We start from the raw sequence: 25,771 nt of genomic DNA, 5'->3' as shown, positions 1-25,771 counted from the left end.
TTGTGGGAGGAGGATTCCAGGCAAAGAGCACAGCCAGTGCAAAGACCCTAGGGTGGAAGTGTGCCTGGTGCATTTAAGGAACAGCAAGGAGGCCAGGGTGGCAGGCAGAGTCAACCAGGAGGAAAGCAGTGCTAGATGAGACTACAGAGGAAACACCACCAGGGAAAGCAGATTAAACAGAATTGTTTCAGGTCATTGTAAGGACTTTGGCTTTTACTCTGAAGGAAATGAGGAGCCGTTGGAGGCATTTGAGCAGAGGAATGACCATGGCTTAGATTTAAGTGGATCATTCTGGATTCTGGCTGCTAGGTTGATAGTAGACCATATGGGGCAAAGGTACAAGCAGAGGGACTAGTTAGGAAGTTATTTCAGTATTCCATATTTACTTCTTGCCTCTCCCTTCCTCAAACTTGGTGTTCTAGCCACCCCAAACTTACTTCATTCTTCATAAGTGCCACGAGCTCCCTTATATTTCAGCCTTGTTACTTCTGTTACTTCTACCTAGGATGCCCCTTGCATTACCCCAACACTTAATCTTTGCCTGGTTCACTCTATTCTTATTTCGTGTAACAATTTAGATATCAGTTCCTCCAGGAAATCTTCGACCTTCCAAATCTAAGATGGGTCCCCTCATTTGTTCCAAAGACATCAACATTACTGTCCTAGCTCTTTTCATGCTGAACTGTGGTTGCATGTTTAAACCTCTGTCTCTTCCATTTGTCTGGAAGCTTCCAAAGGGTGGGGTCCAGGATTCCAGTACCCTCTCAACACCAGGCTCTAGTGGGTGCTCGGTTAACTGTGCCGTTGCTGAATCTCCAGGTGTGTGAATGGCGGTCTCCTGAACAGCTGAAACAACTTCTTGATTTGGAGATGAGAGACACAGGAGAGCCACACCACAGGCTGCTGGAGCTCTGCCAGGATGTCATTCGCTACAGCGTCAAAACCAGTAAGAACTTGAATGTACTTCCTTGATCTGTATCTCTAACAAGTTCTTACGTTTTCTTAAGCATGTGTTTACCTCATAGTACAGCTGAGTTATGACAATGTTTATGGGATGATACACCTGAATCAAAAATATTCGTTCTGATATTTTTATAATGGTCCATTTAGTCCCCAGTACAGAGTTGTTGTCAAGACAACATGGATGGACATTGAGCGTATTATGCAAAGTGAAATAAGTCAGAGGGAGAAGGTCAAATACCGTATGATTTCCCTCATTAAGTAGTAGATAATAACAACAACAAACAAACACATAGAGACAGAGATTGGATTGGTGGTTACCAGAGGGGAAGAGGGGAGGGAGGAGGGCGAAAGGGATAATTCGGCACATGTGTGTGGTGATGGGTTGTAATTAGTATTTGGGTGGTGAACATGATGTAATCCATGCAGAAATAGAAGTATAATGATGTACACCTGAAATTTATACAATGTTATAAACCAATGTTACTGCAATAAACAAAAAATTAAAAAAAAAAAGGATAAATTGATAGAAAACTTGTTGGTGTTAGGGGTCATATATACATACCATCTGCTCCTTGGCAATCCCCATCCTCCATTTTATAATCAAGACCATATGTTATGACTGCTACTTATTGTTTCTTTTGTTGGTCCAAACTGGCAAATGATATTTTGATTATAGAATTTGTTAAGGGATTTTAAATCTTGATGGCCCAGAATATGCAAAAAAAAAAAAAAAAAAGAAATGTTCGAAAAGCTGTCTTTACTGTAAACAAGAATAGATTTATTTGGAAGATACTGATTAACTCTTGGCAGTTGGTAATTACCAAATTATTTTATCAAATCTAGCAGGATCAAAAAATAAAAACCTTCAGGAAGGTATAAGAAAAATGAATACATGGTAAGTTTTTGCTGTTATCCTTTCACAATAATGCTTAACCACCATGATCTTTTGTAAATGCAATAACATGATATCAGTCTTGTGCTGAAGTACTATAGCAACTTATTGTTAATATCCTATACACCCAGTGAACAAGTCTCAAAAGTAGAATAGCTTTCCAAAATATGCATTTCTCGGTGTGATGTAAAGGTAATCTAGTGCTTAAGACCATACAGGCATTATCCTTTGTGAATTCTGACACTGAACTAAATTTAGTGGAAAGAACATAATAAAATCCTGGCTAAAAATAATTGGTTTATATTCCATTGGGAAAGTCTGGTGTATGTATCAAAAACCCAGTTAGCATTTCAAAAGCAGAGATACGTATCTTATTATTGTAGTGCATGTCAGAAGTGAAGAATGACATTTAATGCAGTAGATTTTTCAGTTTGCTGGATATTTTCCATAATGTTACCATGGAAATCAATCATAAATTAACACGGAACTAAAAAAAAAAAAATCTTATTAAAATTACTTGTAGCAATGTCTGGTTTCCTTTACCAGATTAGAAGAAGTTTTCCATGTTTTATTTGAAAAGACATTTTCTTTTGAGACTTTTGTTTTTTATTGAACCCCTAGTTTAAAGAGAAAAAACTTAAAACCAAATGCTATGAGTTGTAACGAGAGGTCACTAACTAAAATGGTTCCCAAATACTCAAATTTAGAAATAGACCTCCCGCCTCTTTGTCCTTTGTCGTGCTGGGCTTCCTATGATTGAGAATGTCAAGCCAGTTAGCCTGTTGTTGGGTGTGAATATTCACACTGTGGAAAGCCAAGAACCTTTATGAGACCTTTCACAGGAGGAGAAAAAAATAGAAAGTTGGAACTGAAGTTGTCTGAGTCTTAAAGGCGACTGCCTTTGAAATAAGTTGAATCAGAAAGTTTATGTAAGCTGCACGCTGAGTCACATCTTACTCCATCTACATAATGCCAGTTGCATTATGAAAAATGGTCCAATCTGAAAAATGCAAAGGCCACTCACTGCTGGTAGCCTCAAGTGAACCCTGTTGGTGAGTGAAATGCGTTTAAATGTAGGGAAGTTAATACTGATATTTTCAGAAGATAAAGGTAGCAGGCTTTGACACTTGTGTTAAGCAGTGTTCAAATAACCCATTTTTCAGGCATTCTGGTTTAGGCCTTGGTTGTAGAAAAAAAGGAGCAGATAAACCAACGCTCTTAAAAGAGTGCTCAAATTTTGCTTATAAACATATTAGTATTCTATAGAAAGAACTATAAAATGGGTCGTCAACATTTCTTTCCCTTGTACATAATTAGATTTTGTATGCTCTTTTAAAATTGGGCTTAATTTACATTCAGTCCAAGTGGACAAATCTTAAGTGCTCAGCTCGATGAATTTATACATACCTGTATGTAAGTAACTGTCACCCAGATTGAAAAACAGACCTTTCCCACCTCTCCAGAGGATCCCTCAAGCCCCTTCCCAATCAATATCTCCTTCCTGAAGGCATGCAGAATTCTAACCTCTATCTCCATAGATCAGCTTTGCCTAATATTGAATGTCATGTAAGTGGAATCACACAGTATATATTCTTTTGTGTCGAGTTGCTTCATTGTCTGAAAGATTCATTTGTGGTATTGCTGTATCAATAGTTTCTTTTCTTTTTTATTGCTGCATAGATGAATATTCTGTTTAAATTTACAGACCACCCAAGATTTTTCAACCAGTTGTACGCTGGACTTGATTATTACTCCTTGGTGGCCCGATTTATGATAGAAGCATTAAACCCAAGTGTGTAAGTACCATTTTACTAGAATTTTACACCCAACATGGATTAGAGATGTTTTTAAGTAGATAAAATTTTACATCATGAATTTCTATTTAATGGTTTCATTTGCACAGTGTCGTCATAAATAATGGAGTAGTCTTATGACACTTAGCAGTATTAAAGAGCTGTTTGATTTGATAGTGGTACTGTGAGATGGGTAAGGCAGGCATTGTTATATCCTCTCAACAGATGAGAAAATTGATTGAGCAACTTTTCATTCATTCCTGCATGAAAAGCCATGTCTGTGCTAAGTGCCAGAGAGAAACTTTGAATAAAAACAAACCTTGACTTTGCCTTCATGGAGCAAAAAAATCTAGTGAGATAGAGATGCTGATTGAAATGATCCACAAAAATTAATGTAAAATTCAAATTCTCATGTGAAGAAGAGGTGCATGATGCTATAAATGTAAATGTGATATCTTTTCCTAGTTGGGAGCTCAGGGAAGTCTTCTCTGAGGAAGTGATAGCTAAGAACTGAAAGATGAGTAAAAGTTAACTAGGTGAAAAGAGGAGGGATGAGTTCCAAACAGAGGGAACAGCATGTACAAAGGCCCTTTGGCAGGAGACAGCAGGACATATGCTAAGAAGTGAAAGGTCAGTGTGGGTGTAGCTGAGAAAGCTATGGGGAGTGTAGTGGAGGATAAAACTGGAGAGATAGATAGGAGGCAGGCATGTAGGACCCAGTGGGCCATATTTATGAGTTATTCTAAGTACAATGGAAAGCCATTGAAGGTCTCTAAATCATTAGGTGCCATTTGCTTATTGAAAAGATCACTGGAAATATGGAGAGTGGATTGGAGGTGACCAGTTAGGAGGGCATTATCTTAGCCAGGTGAGAGATGATAGTAGCTTGGACTTAGACAAAAGTGGTAGAAATAGAGAGAAAAAAAATGTGTTTAGAAGATAAAACAGGAAGGACTGGATAATATATTGGATCTTGGAAGTGAGACGAGGGGGAGGTTTATGAGATGATGCTGGGTCTCTGGCTTTCATAGCTGGTTGGTGGTCACGTTATTCATTGAGATGAGAAGCGTTGGAAGAGGGGACTGCTTTTCAAGTATACGATGGAAAGGCAAGAGCAAGAAGTCAATTTTCAACTGTGAGCATTTGAGCTTGCAGCAACTTCGAGATATCCGAGAGTATATATCAACCAAGCTGAGAGATATACGGGCCTGGAATTCTGATATCTCTAGGAAGGGTATACATTTAGGAGTTATTGGTGAATTGATTGTAACTGAAATAGTAGGTATAAATGAGATTCCTTAAGTCAGTGATTCTCAATACTGCTCATTAGAATCAAACTGGAAATTTTTGTAAAAAGATATTGAGGCCTGTGTCCCACTCCAGACCAATTAAATCTGAATTTCTATGGGTGTGTCCCAGGCACTGGTATATTTTGAAAGCTCAGCAAGTGATTTTAATGAGCAGGATGGAGACACTTTGAATAAAAACAAACCAGGAGATGGAGAACCAGTGCCTTTGGGACCTAGTATAGAGTGAGGAGAGAAGAGGGCTGGGGACTGGGCCTTGAGGTCATCTAATATTTAATGGCTAGGAGGAGCAGGATCAGCCTCCAATGGAGACAGAGAAGAAGGAGAAAATGAAACAGGAAGGCATGGAAGCCACGGAGGAGAGTTTACCTAGTGGCACATGTTGCTGAGTATTTAACTAAGACAAAGACCAAAAAATGTCCCCTGGGTTAGCAACATGGATGTCATGGGTGACTTTAGTTAGAGAATTTTTGGCAGAGTAATGGGAGATGATATCAGGTTACAATGGGTAGAAGAGTTAAGTGGTAGATAAATCAGATCAAACAGTAAAATTACATAATTCTGTGAACCTTTTCTTATATGTCCTGACTTTTCTAACTCCTCCTCAGGGCGGGGTTCTTTTATCTGATATATTTAGACATTTTTGAAGTGTTAAATTGCTGCTAAGCTGAACAATCCACTCAAAAACTGACCAAGCCGTGAGAGCATTCTATGGTGACCTCTCCTCTACCTCCAGGCCCATTACCCAGGTTTACTGTCGAGCTAGTTTTCAAAGACAGGTTAATATTAATTTTTTTCTTACAAAAAAGTGAATGATTATTTCACTTATATTTGTAGGTCCACATAAATGTATACACTTTTTTCAAACTTTTGGTGTGTGTAAACTGGTTTCATACCACGGTGGAAACAGAACATATCTTGTTTGTCAAATGACATGTCTGTAGTGAGCTTGGCACATAGAAAGCTGATACATGATAGATATTCATTTATTTTTTGCCTCCTTCTCAAAGTTTTCCCTTTTGGATGTTAAAATAATTGCGCTAAATTCAGTGCCTATAGATCTAAATGTGTCTGCTTAGCTTATATATTTAGAGTACACATTTATTCAGATACAATTTAATGTAATCACCTAATTGTTCGAGATTATAGATGTTTAGTCATCCTCAAGTGATCTGGAGAGAGAAGAGACTCAAACATTATAAAACAAGGCATGATAACTGTCGCAGGTTGGGTTCCCTGGGCAGCTGCTCTAGGTGGAGTTTAGTGAGCAGGATGTTTATTAAGGAATATCCTTGGCATCAACACTGGTGATGGGAGGGGATGGAAGCAGGAGTGGGCAGAGAGAGGAGTCAAGCTGCCATGCAGGCTCAATGACAATATTGGCTGACCCCATAGAGACCTCTGGAGCTACAAAAGCCCTTCAGAGTGGTCTGGAGTTGGGCCCACACGGCCTTTATAAACACGGCCTTTATACCTCCAGCTGGACCAGTTATCATGTGTGGACCACAACAGGAAACCGTGTGACCTTGAGGAGGGTGGCTCCCTGCGGCTGAGGCAATTCCTAAAGGGGCTAACTTAGCAATGCTCTCTGACAATAGCGTTCCCGTCAGGAGCAACAAAGTCTTCATTGGCAGGGGGTCTGGGTAGTGCTTTGCAGTAAAATCATCACACAATAAGAGATGTCCACAGAGCGCTTCCCATTTGTACAAACGCTGTGTGATGGAGGAAGCCCTAATTCAGACGGGTAGTTTCCATGTAGAATAGCTAGAGCTGACTGTGAGGATACTCATGGTGGTAACCTAATAACACTGGATTACCATGACAATGGTTTTTCTTTAACCAGGATCCAAAGCAGCACCCAAAGAGTTAAATGGCCACTGTTCATGGCAAATACAAAGAATCCAAATGCACTGCCTTTATCTCTCCCAATGGAATGGAAAGTTTCCTGTAAATTAGGACAGCTGAAGTAGCTTGCATATCCCTACAGCCACGAGCTATTGGCATTTATCTAACCATGACTAGCACTATTATTGACTGCGTATTTCTCTATTTCCAATGGATAAACTTCCAAAGACTCTACAGACACTTCAACAGCCACTTGGTGTAATAAAACTCTATGTGCATTTCTTGGGACACCAAAGGGATGGTTTGACTCTAGTCATAGAAGTGAAGTGTTTTTTATATCTATCTAGTTATACGTATGAGGTGTCCCCAGTGTTTCTGTTAGTGGAAGAAGCGGTTCTGAAGAAAATGATTGAATTTATTGGCTGGAAAGAAGGGGATGGAATATTTAACCCAGGTAAGTACAATTAGTTATTGCCATCTCCCTTCCATTACAAGCATCTAAAAATTTATTCATGTCTTATATAAGGAATAACTCCTTGCAGATTTACACCTTACAAAGAGTTGGATATTGTTAATGCTACGGGGTGAGAATCTAGCTTGTGCCTTTCTCCAGAGTGATAATATTTTGCTTAAAGGCTAAATAAATGACATAAATGCTAAACAAATGAGATGTCTACGATTTAGGATTTATATTGAACACAAATGAATTTCCCTGCTGCTGGGAGTTTGGAAGAGCTATAATAAGTTTTTCAATCAATTTTACTTGAGAAGGTTCCTGAATCACATTTTATCTTACAGTCATTTTTTGGAACCAAAGATGAGCACGTATGGTCATTTTATTGATCAGAGGACAGACCGAAAGAATGTTATTAACTATGGAAAACTGGGTCCAGAGATTGAAATTTTTGGTTTGGAAAAACTCTGGAATGAGAGCATAGACCAAAACTTCTCTCTTTGCTGAGATTGGACATTGTTGGAATTAGAGATTAGGAAGTGTGTACAAGTAATGGGGTGGAGGGTGTGGTGTTAGATGACTTTCACAGCGATTTGTCATTAGACTAGAGCAGCCACAGCCACTCATGCTTTCCACCGTAGTCAGCACTTAGGAAGCTATAACTTCATGCTATCAATATACCATTTCAATTTTGTTTTTGCAGGTGGTTCAGTGTCCAATATGTATGCAATGAATTTAGCTAGATACAAATATTGCCCTGATATTAAGGAAAAGGGGCTGTCTGGGTTGCCAAGATTAATCCTTTTCACATCTGCAGAGGTAAAAAACTATTTTTGATATCAGATATAGATTTCCAAGAATGTGTTAGTATTTAAGAGGGCTTATTTGTTTGGGGACTCGTAATGTGCTTTTATCTTATCTGTGTGTGACTAATATGCCTAAGTATAATGTTGTATTTCATTCCAAGAGAAATTCTGATGGGTTTGGGTTTGATATTGTAACCCCTGGCCACCCAATTTTGTACATCACCTTTATTTAAAATTTATACTCTGTAACATTTTCTTTGAGAAAAGAGAACGTTTAATTTGAAGGTGCTATCTCCTGTGAAATCCTTGAGTGTCGTATTTATCGGAACTTAGATAATCACTACTGATCTCAGCTATGTCTTCTACTCACATTTCTTTGTAAAATTGATTGCTTTCAATGGCTAACACAAGGGCATTTCAAGAGGAAAAGGAGCGATTCAGTAACAATGAACATCACACACACATACACACACACACACACACACACACACACACACACACGATTGGATGTTGCCAAAATCCCCTATCTCATTTTACTCTCCACTAAAGTAGGAGATCCAATTGTAGATATGTGCATTGGCTTTGAGCCAGGCTGCCTGGATTCAATTCCTGTCTTCACTACTTACTATTTGAGTGACCTTGGGTAAGTCGATTAACTCCTCTGTGCCTCAGTTTCCTAATTTGTAAAAATGAGTGTATCATTTAGCTCTTGTACCTAACAAATTATCCCAAAACCCAGTGGCATAGAGCTATAGCTGTATATGACTGCTTACAAGTCTTGGGATAGTCTTGGCTGGGCTCCCTTACATGTCTGGGGGTTAGCTGGCTGATGGCTGATCTAGGAGTAGCTCAGCTAGGATGACTCCAGTGAGTCCTCTCTGCTCCATGTGTCTCTCATCCTCCAGCAGGCTAGTCCAGGTGTGTTGTCATGGCAATGGTGCAGGTGAAAAACATCATGGAAACACACCAGGCCTCTTGACTCCTAGGCTCAGAACTGGCACATTGTCATTTCTACCACATTTTCTTGGTAAAGTAACTCATGCCTAGCAACCCAAATCTAAGAAGTGGGACTCCACCTCTTAAGGAGACTCTCTGCAAAGTCACTTGGCAAAGGGCATGGATACAGAGAGAAGTCAACAATTTGGGGCCATTAAAGCAACCCAGCATCCACATGAGCGTAGTAGCCACCGATTAGTGGGTTGTTGCAAAGATTGAGTGAGTTAATGCATGTAAAGTAGCATCTGACACATAATTGATAGACAAAAATGTTGGCTATTATTATTAGTAGGAGGAGAATGATTCAACTATAATAATGTCGGTATAATAGATGGCATGGTTTAAGTGTAGTCTTATCTGGAAGAGATTCTTCTTTTCCTTTTCTGCTTTTGTGTGATTGCAGTGGGTGACTCTGTCCGTTCCACAACTGCCTCTTCCCCACATCCCTGGCAGGAAAAGTTTAGCATCTGTACCTTCTGTGATAATCTAGATCTGTCAAACCCATGAGGCAGGCAAAATCTGAAAATCGCTGTTATTTCTAGCTGAGATTTCCTGTATCTGTTATTTTCTTTCAAGAGCAAAAGTTACTTTATTATTGCAAAAGGATAAATTGTGCACTAAGAGGTGGGCAGTTGAAGAAAACCTAGCCACCCCCACGTTTTCCTCCTGCCCTGTCTGACCTTTGCTCTGGTTAGTTCAGCGCTAAGTGCAAAGTGGGTGTTGAGTTGTTGGGAGGCCCCTGGGAGGAATCATCTAGTCTGAGATTCTTAACTCAGCCACTGAGGCCCTTCTTCATAAGACATTCTTTCTGCAGCAAGAGAAAAATGTTTGGAAATGTGGACATCTGGGAAAAATACTTAGTTATTTGGGATTATAATGGAGTAGAGTTTCCCTCTCTGGGTTCCAATCGTTGGTATTTCAGTTTGAAGAACACTAGCGTATCAGAAATTTAAAGTCCCTTCTACATTTGAATTGCTGTTTCTATGTCTGGGAAAGCTGATTAAATAGGGCCCCTGCTATCAGCTCAGTGTTTTACTTTTGGCTTTTTCGTTCTTCATTTGGTTTAAAACTCACTAGAGTTTTTTTTCTGGAATAACTGCCCTGGAAATGGGGAAGAAATTCGATGGAAGCCTAGAATAAAGATTATGGCTGGGAAAGATCAGTAACACAGGTATAGCTGGCAAATCGGGGGTGAAAAGAAATGGAAACCTCATGCAGTTGTGAAACCAGAACTAAGTATTTTTTTAAAAAATCTCTGGTGAAGATATATATGCAAAAAGAGATAAAATATATGCCTTGGCTAACATGCCAGCAGAAGATGGAGCTAGAAAACCAAGAACTAGATGTGTGACTTAGTTTGCTGGGGCTGCTATAACAAAATATCATAGACTGGATGGTTTATGCAACAGGCATTTATTTCTCATAGTTCTGGAGGCTGGGAAGTCCAAGATGAAGGTGGTGGTAGATTCAGTGCATTGAAAGCCTGCTTCCTTGTAGACCACTGTGTGCTCCCATGGCCTTTCCTCTGTTCTTGCTTATGGACAGAGTGAGATCTCTCTGTCTTCTGTTTTTTATAAGGGCACTAATCCCATGAGAGTCTCACCCTCGTGACCTAATCTAGAACTAATGCCATCACTTTGGGGGCTAGGGAGTAAACACGTGAATTTTGAGGGGATACAAACATTCAGCCCATTATAACATGAATTCCACAGGAAAAGTCCATAACTTTGAAAACACTATAGCCTTGAATATATATTTTCACCCTGTCCGTCCAGACTCCACTTTGTAGCTCATTCCTTTCCCTGCTCTGCCAAAGAGACTCAGGTTGTAGCATTTGCATTATTTTAATTCATATTTTAGTGATCACCTTCACCACTTATTGCAACAAATCAATTCATTATTTAGTTAAAAAAAAAAGAATTAAAGAAGGCTATGTTTCCTAAATAGTCTTAAACCCTCTGTGAATCTTTTTGCTCTACCTCCCTTGTTTTCTTTTAGGAGTTGGCCCGTAGCCCTGTGGTTATTTTCCTGTATTGTTTATTAGGTGATTTTACTTTACTAGTTTATATGCTGCCCCGGATTGACAAGGGTAATTACTCTATCTCTGCCTTCCACCATCAAATGCAGAATATATGCACCCACCTCTGAAGGTATTTTTGCATCCTTCAGGATTCAGTTGTAATTTAACTGTTGATGGAGACCTGGAAGATCATGACAAAGCCCCTTAAACCGTCAACATATCCAAGGTAGCCTCTCCAGTGCTAAATAGGAACCAAAGTGAAGGAGATTTGGAGAGAAAAGTAACAGTAGTAAATTTGTGGCTTGATTAGCAGTTAGATATGAATTTCTTGAATTTATAGAAATCCTAGGTTTGTAATTCCAGTCATTGTGGGAATCAGCATAAAGTAGATGATTGTCTGCCACTAAAAAGTGAGAGGAGAAAAGAAACTCTTACCTCCCAGGTCAGTGATCAATGGGCCTAGCTGCTCTCTAGCAGGATCGAGGCTAGGGTGAGGTGAGTGAGACGCCCAGGGTACACGCCTCAGGGTCGTGCCTCCCTACATTTTGCACTCGAGATGCCTCATTCGTGGCTCACTCTCGCTATTCGTGGCCCTGCTCCCTAGGTGACACTGACCTGGGTTTGGGTGTGATTGCAGGCGTGCTCCACAGGGAAGCAGGTGCTTCCTGGGATGTCACGCCGAGCATTGACAGTCCACGTGGATCCTAGCTCTGCTTCTTTAGGAACTCAATCATCTGCGTGCTCTTGGAGAAGTCCCCTGTACATTCCTTTTCTTCATCCCCTAACATGGAACATTCACAAACCCTGCTCTCCCCACCACCCAGAACTAATTTGAGTGTCTAACTAGTCAGCACTCGAAGGAGTCCACAACACAATACAAGTGTCCAGAACACCATCTACAGGAGGGGAAAGCAGCAGTTCATTGAGAAACCCAAGGTCACAGAAAAAATCCTGGCTGGAACCAGAAAGGCGAACTTCAGCGCAATTCTGTCTTTCACGTGGGCACTTGCTGTTTTATCCTCACAGAAACAAACACCACTGAGATTTTTGCATCTTCACTAGATGCATGAAACCTAGAGGGAGATTGGGTCTTCGAACGATTGACTTATCTTTTGCCAGCAAGGGGAGCAGCCACCGTTCGTTTCTAAATGCAACTGTTACCTCTGAACTCCAGCCTTCTAGGTTTTTCCTTTCCTTACAACTACTCAGCATGTCTGAAGCATTGCCGTCTCCTTTTTTCCCTTCTAGAGCTCTTTTCCTCCTCTGATGCCTTCAGATGTTTAGACTTCAGTTTTGCTGACTTTTTTTTACCTGTCCCTATCCATTTGAGATTGACATTGGACTAGACTTGGCCCTGGGGTACCCACAGTTGGCTCCGTTGAAGTTATTCTTATTCTGATTACCACTTTTTTATTCAGCAGATTCATTGGTTGGGAATATTTTGCTATTCCTCAGGGCAAAGCGATGTGCTTTTCTTTATTGGCAGATGTCAGTTGGAGTAGGCTACTACTTATCATTATGCAATCAATAGCTGTTTGGTGACCAGAACCCAAATCTCTGGTGAGAAATAATTCACCTTAGCTGTGGTGGGCTGATGTAGCAAGTAGAGAATTAATTACATTTTCAGGTACATTATTACTTCTCCATATGCATATGTTCTTGTAACAACCTGAAATGAATGCATCCTATAGGCATTTTGGACGCGTCCTATTTGATATTTGGAAATTAATTATTTGAATGGTTTCATTTTTCCTGACGGTGTGACTTTTGCATTTATTTTGACAGAGTTAAAAAAAGAGCTCTCCATAAAACTCGCTCGACAAAAAGAAAAAAATGACCACATTTGAGGAAATATATCAACCTAAGTGTGAAGGCATGACTACTTTTTTAATGTATTCATACCTACAAATTAAATCACTAAGGTTTTTTGGTACAATAAAGTCCTTTAGCACCTTCATTTTTCAGGCATGACAAAGAATTAATTGACCACCTGTCTGTACTAATTTATAAAAAGCGACATCTCCAATGTTTGAATGCTAATTATTTTATAGGCTTTATGGAATAAGGAAAAATAGACCCAACAATCTAAAGCATATACTACTATTTGCCAATAAGAAACAGACCAGACCTGATTCTAGATCCATCTATAGCCTCATTAATGCCAGGGTGACATAAAGTAGTGTGTCTATAAATGATTATTACTTTTTTTATTTTGATTTTAGCTACATTCCTTTGTGTCTAATTTCCATCTTACATTCAATATTAAACAAGATTGGTCAAGTGTCTGATCAGCATTTATAACCATTGTTTGCTCTTGAAAATAATTAAATTCTGCTGTGGTCTGTGATTGCAATTTTTGAGACAGAGTCTTGCTCGCTCCTTAGAGGGTTTTGAGTCAGCAGCGGACTACATTCTGTTTCCATTAATACCGAGTCTTAGTAGTAGCATCAAGAGAAACTTTTCTCAATGTTATGGAAAGCAACAGCCTCCAGTGACCAAGTTTATTCCGTATGCCAGGCTCTGTGCTAAGCCCTTTACGTATATTAACCCATTTAATTGTATGACAAGCGGGTGGAGTAGGCATTGACACACCCATATGATAGATTAGCAAATTGAGGCTTGGCGAGTGTACATTATTTGCTCAAGGTTCCATTGCTGTAACTGGGAAAATCTGGAATTAAATCCTGGTTCCTCTGATCCCAAAGTCAATGTTCTCAACCACTATACTGAGGGGCTCAATTAAATTACTGTTTCATTTTTCTTTTATGCAGTATGTTCCAAAGATTGGGCTCAACCATGTGACTTACACCCATTTAGATAATAAGCAAAACTTTTTTCACACTATGTATTCATGTCTCTCTCTTCCCCCATGTTCCTTTTAATTTAGTGTCATTACTCCATGAAGAAGGCAGCCTCCTTTCTTGGGATTGGTACTGACAATGTTTGCTTTGTGGAAACAGATGGAAGGTAATGGGGACAGGATCCGGAAGCCTGGTGGGTGGAGGGGGAAATTCATACTTTTTAAAAAGCAGCACCAGTGTCTGTTCACTGCTAAACATAACTGAGCATCTCAAATCTGTGTCTCTTAGAGGTAAAATGATACCTGAAGAACTGGAGAAGCAAATCTGGCAAGCCAGAAAAGAGGTGAGAGAAGAGATGGAAAATGGGGGAGAGAAAATGCATGCGTGTGTCTGGGTATGAGGGAGAGAATGCCAGGGAGGGAAGCAAGCAGCCAGACCCATTTCTGTGTGTGGGAGAGAGAAGAGAGCTTGTTGGAATTAAAAGAGGGAAACTCATTTACAGATGTTCTATTTCCAGGTCCTTGGCTCTCCATGTTCTGTGGAGTTTCCTGGATGTTCTCATTCCCAGGTGGCTGGAGCCTATTAAAACACTGATATCACCATATTCAGGATTCTTGCCTAGAATTAGCCTTAAAAGATGAGCCCAGCCTCTCCAGCAGGGCCCCAGCATCCACGCTCCTAAATAACTCCTGACTGAGAATTCCGCAGGCCAAGCCAATTGTCTCTGGATGGCATTCAGAATGATTCCTGATTTCTTGATCAACCTATCCTCCCAGGTTGCTTCCACCCAAAGCCAATCCATACCTGTCACCCCATATTGGGTCTGGATCTAGCAGTTCAGCACTGGCAGAATGTCCTCTCTTCCTTAGCTGCCAGACTGTGTTCAAGTTGACATGTCAGTTGCTGGGGAAGGCAAAGCATGGCCCTGGTCACCTGCTGTTTAGGTGTGTTGTTGTTTTGGTGCCAGCCATCTTGCTTTTTGGACCAAAAGCCTGCTGGATTAGGTACACCCACATCACTACTTCCCTCCCATCCCACCACAGTCCTCACTGCTAAAAGAGCTTCTGTTCACTCTCCCAGAACTTTCCAATTGGTAGCAACAAAGTCAGGTGTGACTGATGAACAATGAAAAGCCCAGCTTCCGAGCTGGGATGTAAGTATCTCTCTCTTCGTGGGATTTCACACTCTAAGAAAGACGGGTTCTTTTATTTTTATTTTTTAAGTTTAATTTTATATTTCTGTTATTTCACTCTTTATATGTTTAAAGTTTTCATAAAAATCACCTTATCCAGAGCATGCTAGATCAAGGTATTTGGTATGAAAGTCTGTACGTAAAAATTCTGCCTTTATTGCAGATGTATTGGCTTCAGGTGTGTGTCCTTAGATCTACATTTATCTTTTTTTTTTTTTTTTACATTCCAATGACAAGTGGATTTGATAGTTGTCTGTTGGTACAGATTATGAGATGTCTTTGACTCTTGAATAAAATTCTACATTACAACCTATTCGTTCTGCTGTGAACCACAAATACTGCATTCTAGTTTTATCTTTTTTTGATCTAGTTTTATCTTTTTCTATGGAAGTTCCTATCAAAAAGAACTTTATGTCATTAATGCTTGTTGTTAGGGAATATCTATTGTGCTTTTTGTGTGTGTGTGTGAGGAAGATCAGCCCTGTGCTAACATCCGATGCCAATCCTCCTCTTTTTGCTGAGGAAGATCGGCCCTGGGCTAACATCCATGCCCATCTTCCTCTACTTTATATGGGACACCACCACAGCATGGCTTGACAAGCAGTGCGTCGGTGCATGCCCGGGTGCATGCCTGCCTTCCTTCCTTCCTTCCTTCCTCCCTTCCTCCCTCCCTCCCTTCCTCCCTTCCTTCCTTCCTTCCTTTCCTTCTTCCCTCCCTCCATTCCTCCCTCCCTCCCTTTCTTTCTTTCTTTTCTGAGTTTTAAACTTTTCATTATGGAAAATCTCAAATATATACACAACTAATATAATGAGCCTACATATACCCATCATGCGTCTTCAACAATCATTAGCTTATGCTCCTTTCTGCTTAATTTACACCCCGTCCCCTCCTACCACCTCTACATTAGTTTGAAGCAAATCCCACACATCATATCATTTCATCTATAAATAGTTCAGTATATCTGTAAAAGATATGCACTCTCTCTTTTTTAAAACAAATAATACTATTATAAGAAATAATTTATTAATATCATCAAATATTCATTTATATTAAAATTTCTCCCATTGCCTTTTTTGTTTTTTTTAATAGTTGGCTTGTTTAAATGAGGCCTCATACAAGGTCCGTACATTGCATTTGGTTGATTCATCACGCAAATCTTTTCTAATCTATGGCTTTCCCGTCCTCCTCTTTTTCCCCCCATGCAATTGATTTGTTGAAGAAACCAGGTCCTTTGTCCTGTAGAGTTTTCCACATTATGGATTTTGTAGATTACATCAAGAATTTGAGAATCTAAGCACTCCCCTCTTCTGCACCACCCTATCTGTTCTCTAGATTTCCTATAATCTGGCACTTAGATCCTGAGACTTGGTGAGATTCAGATGGTATTTTTTACCAGGAAGACTTCCTGGATGGTATTTTGTCCTTCCATCAGGAGGCATCTTGTGTCTCTTTTTGTGATAACATTGATTGGTGGGTTCTGATATTGTCAGTCCATCTTTTATAGGGCTCTGCATCACCTCTCACCTCATGGGTTTTGCTGCCATTGGTGACCATTGTCTAGATCCATTATTTTATTAGATGATGTTCTAATTCATTCTCTCAGTCCTCCTTCATTTATTGGAGGCATACTGCTATAAAGAAAAATGTTCCTTCATCCCTATTTGGTTTCCCTAAGGAAAGAGTTTGTACAGGCACAGCAGGATAAATGTTTTCTCCTTTCCCATTATTTACTCATTTTCAAAATAGTGAATTAGTTGCCTAGCATCCCCTAAAGACAGCAAAAACTTTTTTTCTTTTCTTAGTATCATTAAGAACTCTTGTTCTAGCATGTCGGATGGGTTTTATTCCAGGATAGTCATTTTTATTTTAATTGTTTAAATTTTTGTTTGTTTTGACAGTGAAAGTCCATGCAACTGACATATTCTAAAGTTGAGAACTTGAAAAGAGAAGTTTTTAAAAAGTGAAAATTGCTTTAGGCACATTTAAAAGTAGGGCAGTGGGGTTAGAGTTGGTTTTCTTTCAAGTTAGTTAAAACTGGAGACTGCATTCACCAAGGACAAACTTTGCATCCATTCTGAGATAATAATACCTGATGACTAGTTTATTTTTCTCAGTAGCTTCAGACCTAGTTGTTTTGTTTCAAGCTTTTAACTCATATTGTTTCAGATGTAGGGAACAGTACATCAACTTATTTTCCCCTGGGATTCAATTCCCTGGCCAACCACAATCCATTAAAAATATGTTGAGCAGTGACCTTTACTTGATGCCATTGCAAAGGTGGTGAAAACCACAGAGACGTCAGAGGGTTCTAAGTGCTATGAAAAGATAAAACTACTATAACCACTGAATATTTGGAAGTGTTTTTGTATATGAGTGTTTGAAATGACAAACTTTCTTAGGGAATACAGCTCATCGGCAGCACGCAATCAATACTGTTTCCACTGAATTTTCTCATTAATAGCATGAGATATGAAAGGAAAAAAAATCCTGGAAGGTTAAATCCAGATTGCAAAAGTTGAATTTCTGGCCCTGATATTTATAGCTAAATTGTTTTAAAAAGGTGAAGAAAACTCATTAATAGGCTATAATAGCTTGCATAGGCATTTTCTCACAACTGTCAGGATGCCATATAGTTTATGAGGAAAAGCCCAACCATTCAAGACACCTTAAATGGTTTTAGTAAATTACTTTTTCTATTGCTTTTAATGATTGATGTAAATCTGCTCTTATTTCATGAGGTCACTGACATGATAAAGACATAACCTGTTGGTAGTTGAGTACAGGGAAGAAGTCCCAAAGCCCAGGGTCCCCCAGGGGCTCTGTCACCTACTGGCCCTGCCCTAAGAGGTGTGGGTGGACTAGATTCCATGTGTCACAACTGTCTCTCCAAATGGCAAATGGATTTATTGTGTACCATTACTTGGATTCCTATGCAACTCAATTTAGAGACGTGGACCAAGTGTCCTTGCTCTGCCCCACTTCCCATTGAGAAGTAACTTCCTTCTGTCAAAGGTCAGCTAAATTGGAATGAGTCTGGTCCAAATAGAACAACTCCTAACATTAAATGGCACATAAAAATATATTGCAAGAACAACTGCCCTTCAAGATAAAACTGAGGGAAAAAATGATTCCATCCTAAATGGAGGTAAAATAACTTTTATGGGCACTAAATGTTCTTGTCACTTATTCCTCAGGTGCTCTAGAATCTTAGGATTCTTGTTGCTTCTCCCACTCCCACCTTTGTCTGCAAATTTTCCCTCCAAGGCACTTCCACAGCAAGCAACACAATTTTGCTGACATGCTGGGGTGGATCCATTTGGAAACAACCTCATGTCCTCTTCCTTTACCTGATTGCCATAAAGTCCCTTATGGGGCCAAGGTGCCTGGATAGCTTGGCTGGAATTACCATTTCATCTCTGCATGTGCTCCCACATTCTTTCTTTTCTCCCCATTTCCCACTGGCACCTGTTCGCCCTACAAGATGCAGCCATCAGCTGTACAAGGAGGAATAATCACGGTAGAAGTGATACAGGTTCTCTTTTCTAGCACATTCTAACAGATTTCTCTGTTGCGGCACCTATTTTGGAGACTATATCCCCTTGGATGCCAAATTTGTACCTGAGTACATTCTTTGTTTTGTAACTGCACTTACTTTACAAGGAGACAAGCAGACAGGCTGCATGGTTTGTCTCTGGAGCTGACTGTCTTCCAATCATGTTTCTTTTTATTTTGGAGAAGAGTAACAATGCTAGCACCATGGAGGCCCCAGTGAATCTCCCCAAGAAGGAGCTAGGAATCACACAGTATACCAATTTGCCGTTGCAGTTGAGGTTATTCACTTTCAATCTGGGAAATCTATAGAACAGAAAATACTACAGAAAGAAAATGAGTGAAAATACGATGCATATTGAGTTGGGACAAAGAACTACTAGGGTCATAGCATCTTCTCAGGTTCCTTAACCTATTTATAGTGACAAGAGGCCATATAGTGGAGAAGTTTAAAAACACTTACTGAATTAATGATCATCTTCAAAGAAACCAAATAGATTTCTGGATGTTTAACTTTTGTATTTACCAACCTACTACAGGACAAATTTAGTGGTGATGGTAACAATTCTTGTGTGGGGGTCCTTTTCACAGGGAGCAGCACCATTTCTTGTCTGTGCCACCTCTGGTACGACTGTGCTAGGAGCCTTTGATCCCCTGGATGAAATCGCTGACATCTGTGAGCAGCACGGCCTCTGGCTTCATGTGGATGTAAGTCCATTTGTGTGTACACATCTGTTTAACTTTCTAGTCTTTTTGCAGCTTTGGTGGGAAGTTTCTCATATTCTCAGAAACTAGATGTAAAGTCCCCAACTACTTTTATTTAAGTGTGTATCTTTAATTACTGGAAATAAATATGTTGTTTTCTGTAAGATAATAAAGAAGAAGATCCCAAGACTTGATGCAAATTTTTAGTTTTCCAGATTCCATTTTATTTCCTCTTCTCCCATGAACCATTTTCTTTGGTCTCTTGAATCTACTGTCATTGAGGTGACATGGTATAAAGGACACATTTCGGACTATGGAGTCAAGAGACTTGGATTTTGGATTCTAATTGGCCTTTTCTTCACTGTGACCTCAGCCCTCTGGGCTTCAGTTTCTTCATTTGTAAAGAGGGAAATGGCTGATGTGGTTTGTAAAGTATCTTCTAGCTCTAAATTGTATGATTCCAATCAGCCGGAAGATCCAAAAAGCTGCATACATAGTTGCTATGATTCAAGCAGGTTTTGTCTGAATCTCCCACAGATAATTATTTGAGAGGGATTGGGATAACCTATTCTTCATAATTTTCCAACTTAAAAGATTGGCTTTTTTGCTAATTAATTTTGTAAGCCCTGGGCTTGCTCATAATAAATTTTTCCTTAATCAAAGGTAACTCTTAAAATTCTACTTATCCAGAATTAATGAGTTGGATTCAGCCAGTTATGAATGTTTGTTGAGCTTTTTGGTTTTCTTTTTTTGTGTGTGTGTGAAACCAGGAGTTAATTAGTTTGATTCAACCCAATAGAAGGGACTGTTGAGCACACTGATGAGACTTTAGGGAACTTTCTTCTGGAAAGTGAGTGATTCATATCCTCCTTATCAGAAAAAGAAAGGACAGTATTTTTGACTTACTGAATGGAAGGTAACTAAGCATTTGGGGACATAGCTACATATGGTTTTATAGTTTGGACCATTTTATGCTTTCAAAGTAAAGCATTTTGATATAATATGGAGAGAATTTTTCAGCAGCTCAAGGCTTTCATCAAATATATGCTAATATTTGGTAAAAGCAGCAGTAATATAAAGCTCACTAGAGTTATAGGCTCCATTGCATGCCGATGGCAATACTTCAGGTAGATTATGTGTGACTTCTTTAAATGGGATTGTAATATTTGTATCTGTTCACATTTCAACTAATATCTTATTGATTTTTATAGACTTAGAAGCATAGTAATACATTATGTCCTAAAAGATAATATGAAGTGAGTACTTTGGTGACTGTGAAAAATAGAGGGAAAAAATCAAATACATCAGCAGTTATACTTAAAAAATCCACTCTCATAAAAGAAACATTAAATATGGATTATATAGTTTATGTAAAACAGAGTAACTACAGCAGTTTCTAAATTGGGAATGATATTAAGAGATTTATGGGGCTTAGAGATAACTGAGATTTATAAGTTTGAATAAAAGCCTCTCTAGATTTTCTAAAAATTAGAGGTTGAATTTTTGAAGGAAATCCTTTTATAAGGAAACACATCAATTATTCTGCTGCACATAGTATGCATCTAGTGAATGCCTGTGGTATCAGATTAAATTTGACAACAGTTTATCTGACCTATTAAAGAAATTAGCTGTAACATAGAGACAGTATTCACCCATCCTTCAATATTGCAGACACCGATTCTGTTGAGAAAATTTTATACAGGAGCATGTAGCTTATCTTAAAGAAACTTCATATACAATAGGTAGTTTATTAATTTTCAAAATTAATAAAATTACAGTAATTACTTTGCCCTGTTTGAAATTTTCTAAAGGACATTTTAAAGATACTTCAAAATATTAAAAACTGGTATTTACTTTATTTCTTTTTAAAAATGTAATTATGATTGCTTGTTCTTCCAGGTTTTCCATGAAACCAAGTTGCCCTGCATATATACCGTATTTCATTAATTCCAAAATACAGTTCTTTGGTTTACATTTTTAACATACCTGAAATTGGTATGTTGATGTCATTGTTTTTTCTTTGTGGTACACAAAAATGGAGACTTTTACATTTGGTAGTGTCTTAAGTTTGGTTAATTACAATGCGTTTTTAAACAACCGAGTAAGAAACACTTTAGTTTTATTGAAATGTTTTGCCTCCTATTATTCTTCCTCTGTGAAAGTGAATGTTATTCCAGCCTCTGCCTTAGACCAGGATTTCAGGGCTGCTCCAGCTCTTCTCTGAAGCAGGGGCTGTGGCTGCTGCAGAGCCTCACACTCCCAGCAAAGCTTCCTAAAGTCCCCCACCCACTCTTCAGTCCAAGTCCCAGGGGAGATAGTAAACATTAACCTTCGTGTTTCACATATAGTAATAGCTCAATAAATGATGGAATGATGGTCCTTATTGAGATGGAAAACCAAACTTCTTCATCATTTAGGTAATTGGTTTGACGTTTTTGCAAGTTTTAGAGTTAGGAATTTAGAACGTGAAGCCGATAGAAGTAGGTTATCGACATCAGGAGTGTTGTTTTTCTCCTTTCAGCTCTTTTTGAGGAATAAGTTTGTGGATGAGCTATTCCTGACCCTGCCAAAGCACTCTATAAACCAGTGAACTAATGCCTTGAAAGAGTTCATGTGATTTTAAAACTTTAATCCAGCTCATTAGGATTGGGAGAATATTGTTCAATTTTGGGGGAGGAAGAGGAGGCAGAGGGTAGTGCAGGAGACACAAAGGAGAGCAAGTGCAGTGTATGAGGCAGGTGGAAAGGGCGAGAGAGTAAATGGGTGTGGCTGAGTCTTACTAATTCATCCTTCCCCTAGTTGTCACTGGTAGGTTCTCAATGACGTTGGGGGATAAAAGGATTGAGAAAAGCAGGCAACTCAGAGTTTAGGGTGTGTAATGGAAATAAAAGAAGCTAATATGCAAGTCATCTTAAAGCTTGTGAAGATCAAAATCCAAATCTGGGGTCCTTAATTAGTAGGTCAGGATGAAGTTCTAGAGGCTGAAGGCGGTTGCTTCTGTAGCTCAGTCTTGGTCACACACGGTCTGTCATGGATGCCAGTGCGGGAGAGAGTGCAGCAGGAAGGGGGCTTGACTGACAACCCCAAGTCACCCCTCCTTCTTCAGGGAATCTTTGGGATTTGCATACACACCACCTTCAACACACAAACCTTTGGGAACCCCTAGGGTTACCGGCGACTATAGTCCATGGAAGCAGGGCTGAAACTGAGGTGAGGCAAGTGAGGTTCCTAGGGCTCAAATTAAGGAGGCATTCACTGTTAGGGTTGTGCAAGAGTCCAGCCTTGAGAGTGAGCTCCTCCTTAATTGTGATCCTCAGTGACTCACTCATCTCACCCTAGTCCCAGCCCTGAATGAGAGTGTTGTTTTTAAGTAGGATTAAAGGCCACTGTTTATTGTTTACAAATGGGTTCAGCTTTTGTGATACTCTGAGGATCATGGAGACCTCTAATTTCCTTCATCTTCCACATCCATGGTGCACACAATCTTGCCAATTCTTTCTACATGATATTCTGCAGATAAGGGGTCTTCCTTATCTTTTTAAGTTCTATAGCCAAAAATAGAATAGCCTTTGTCTACATCCTAGGCAGCTCCTGAACTCACCCCCTGCCTATAGGACTTCCATCACAGATCTCCATGCTATACTCTACCATTTGGCCAAATGTCCACCTTCCCTAAGTTATGATGTTATCACGAAAAAAGAGTGGGCTTTGGCTCCCAGATCTGATTTTTATTACCTGTGAGACCTTGGATAATTTATCTACCATCTCTGAACCTTAGTTTCTCTATTAAAAATTTTGAGATGATAATCACTCCATTCTCACTGCAATGTTATACAGCTTAAATAACGTTGGAGAGCATTCAACATAGCCCAAGCTAATCTTCTTATATTCCCTCACTGCCACCCCCCCTCCTTGCCCTACGAATTAAAACTTAGAAGTCTGCTCAATTTCGAGGACCAAATGACTTTCTTATTTCTCACATTGACTCTTCTTCCCTTCCCTCCAGATTTATTGACTGTGAGACTTTCTTTCATCTCCTTATTCTCAGGTCCCCTCTCTTTTGCTTGTAATATTTACATCTGCAAAGAATATCTTCCTTAAGTCCAAGTCTTCCTTTCTCCTACTCTCACATTTTTGATTTCTAAATATTTCTAAAAGCTATTTGGCTAAAACGATCTAATATTCATTAACAGAATTCATTTCTACCTAGCCCACCCCAGTTGGCCATGAGTTCCTGTATTCTCCTCTATCCACCTGGTCAAGCATGTGCCTCATTTATTATACAGAAAGCTAGCTCTTAGCCCCTGTCTCATTATCAGCATTTGTACATTGTGTATGGTAGAATGTCAGCATTGTAAGGATCTTGTCTACTTTAGATTCTAAGATTCAAGAGGGTGTGGACTGTGTCTTCTAAACTTCCTTTCATCAGTATGCAATTCAACAAGTTAATACACCAATTTCTTTATCTTGTGTGAATTTAAATCCTAAAGGCCAGTGGGGGCCCATCTATTGTGATGAGGTTCTGATTGCCTGAATAGGGCCAGTGATCAAAATTTCCTGGAGTACCAATTGGTTAACACTGACTTAAAGTATAAACTAAGACAGATTGAGGTTGTCACTCAAGGTTTTCTATGACAACCAGCTGGTAAACAAATAACATTGGAATAACATTATCTTGGTTATCTAAATATCTCAACAGGCTTCCTGGGGTGGCTCAGCTTTGCTGTCAAGGAAGCACCGCAAGCTCCTGCACGGCATCCACAGGTAAATGCAGTTTCCCAGGCACAGCACCATTTCGTTAGGCAAGGGAATCTCTTTGGACTTTGCCCACTTAAGTGACATTTGGGGGTTAAAAAAACCCCCAAAACTCCAGACTCCCCAAACCACTCCAACAAGGAATCCTGGAGAGCCCTAACTTGAGTATGAGTACTGAATGTATGTGCTGCTAAGGATAATATTCTCTCCACCAGTAGAAACTAATTGAGCCCCTCCTGACCCTGTCCTGTTCTTTGTTTTACATAACAGAGCTGACTCTGTGGCCTGGAATCCCCACAAGATGCTGATGTCTGGAATTCAGTGCTGTGCTCTTCTTGTAAAAGACAAATCTGTAAGTTTTCCTCTTATGGCCTTCGAGCATCGAGGGGGGTTAAATTACCATGTTGGCAGAGGACGTATTTTTGCTTATATTTTGGTGCCTTGGGCCAGATATAGATGAAGGTCTTTGGTAAGTGCCGATGGCATCAAAAGGAGAAATAAATGGGCACAGATAAACGATCTAGTGTTTCTGCCCAGGTAGTTTTGTGGATTTGGTTTAGGTATTTCATAATCTCATTAGTCACAGCAAAATGGTCTCTCTTGCCTTCATTTGGATTATATTTTAAAACTCAGTTTTAAACTGAGTTTTAAGATTTTTTTCTCCTTGATTAAGTCTGGAACTTAAGTTATCTTTAAATTTCTGCTGAGTAAGTGGAACAGATGTGTGTCATACATTAAATTCAATGCTTAATATGCTTAGCAAGGGCTTAACAGCCCGTTTATATGGAAAGATGTTAGTTCAGGGCTGATCATCGAATGCTGATTTATTGGAGGATTGCTGGTGTCCAGTGGCTGGTACTTCATTTCTTTTGGAACATTGGGGAGAGTTGGAAATTAGTCTGGATCACTGTGAAGCAAGTGGGAAAAGAGTTTCTGAGGTTCCTCTTGGCTAGAGGTATAAACCCTGTGTTTTCTGTGGGTTAAATAAGGATCCTTGTGGGAAGTGGCCCAGGCTGGGAAGTGCCACCTCATTCTTAGAAATGCCTCCTCAGGATCTGCAGCATGTGGGTGATCTTTCTCAGCCATCTGTTTACATTTTTTTCTTAGGGGACTCCTTTTGCCAATGCTAAAGTCATTTTCTCTTTTTCAGGAATTTTATTTCCAATGAAAGTCATATTTAAAACTTCAAACCTAGTCTTGCATGTGTGGTTAGTTACAACTCTCTTTAAAAAAAAATGTGATGTTTGTATGTCAGTGCCCTTTGTATTTTGAGATGACCAAGCAGAATATCCATCAGAAATATGAAGAGATTCTGCATCTGTAGATAGAGACACTCTCGGGAATATGAATCTCTTCCTTAATATTTTATTAGGTTGGCTGCTGTTGACTGTATTCAATGCTATTTGATTTTTTTTTTTTCATTTAAGTCTTTAAATTGTAGAGCATGTTATAACTGCAAGGTAGTTTAAGATTACTATATCATTTGTGAACCAAAAAACACACTCAACTTGCCCATAGTGACACATTTAGGACATAACAGCGTTAGGAGTAAACCCAGGTTTTCCTTTGGTCTAGATATAAGAACAAAAAGATGTCAAGCATTCTTTATGTGCCAGGCATTTTACAACTGCTTTCTCCCTAATCAGCCAATCTGAATGTCATCCTTATCTGTTGGTGGGATGCTCTCAGGAG

At 39.4% G+C, this 25,771-nt stretch overlaps 1 protein-coding gene across 1 annotated transcript in view; it reads left to right on the top strand.

Moving 5' to 3' along the window:
- The window catches only part of GADL1 (GAD like acidic amino acid decarboxylase 1), a 156,412-nt gene that overhangs the window by 33,357 nt on the left and 97,284 nt on the right, over positions 1-25,771 (top strand). The window contains exons 3-11 of the mRNA XM_004419453.3: positions 820-946; positions 3,561-3,651; positions 7,148-7,254; positions 7,958-8,073; positions 13,964-14,043; positions 14,166-14,220; positions 19,211-19,327; positions 24,024-24,088; positions 24,350-24,431. Coding sequence (XP_004419510.2) covers positions 820-946; positions 3,561-3,651; positions 7,148-7,254; positions 7,958-8,073; positions 13,964-14,043; positions 14,166-14,220; positions 19,211-19,327; positions 24,024-24,088; positions 24,350-24,431 — 840 coding nt within the window. The remainder of the gene's footprint in view (positions 1-819; positions 947-3,560; positions 3,652-7,147; positions 7,255-7,957; positions 8,074-13,963; positions 14,044-14,165; positions 14,221-19,210; positions 19,328-24,023; positions 24,089-24,349; positions 24,432-25,771) is intronic.

The sequence above is a fragment of the Ceratotherium simum genome, chromosome 5 (genome assembly GCF_057802395.1).
Source record: "Ceratotherium simum simum isolate JZ-2026a chromosome 5, ASM5780239v1, whole genome shotgun sequence".
In the NCBI taxonomy this organism is placed as follows: domain Eukaryota; kingdom Metazoa; phylum Chordata; class Mammalia; order Perissodactyla; family Rhinocerotidae; genus Ceratotherium; species Ceratotherium simum.
This window is presented reverse-complemented; position numbering and strand designations above follow the sequence as displayed.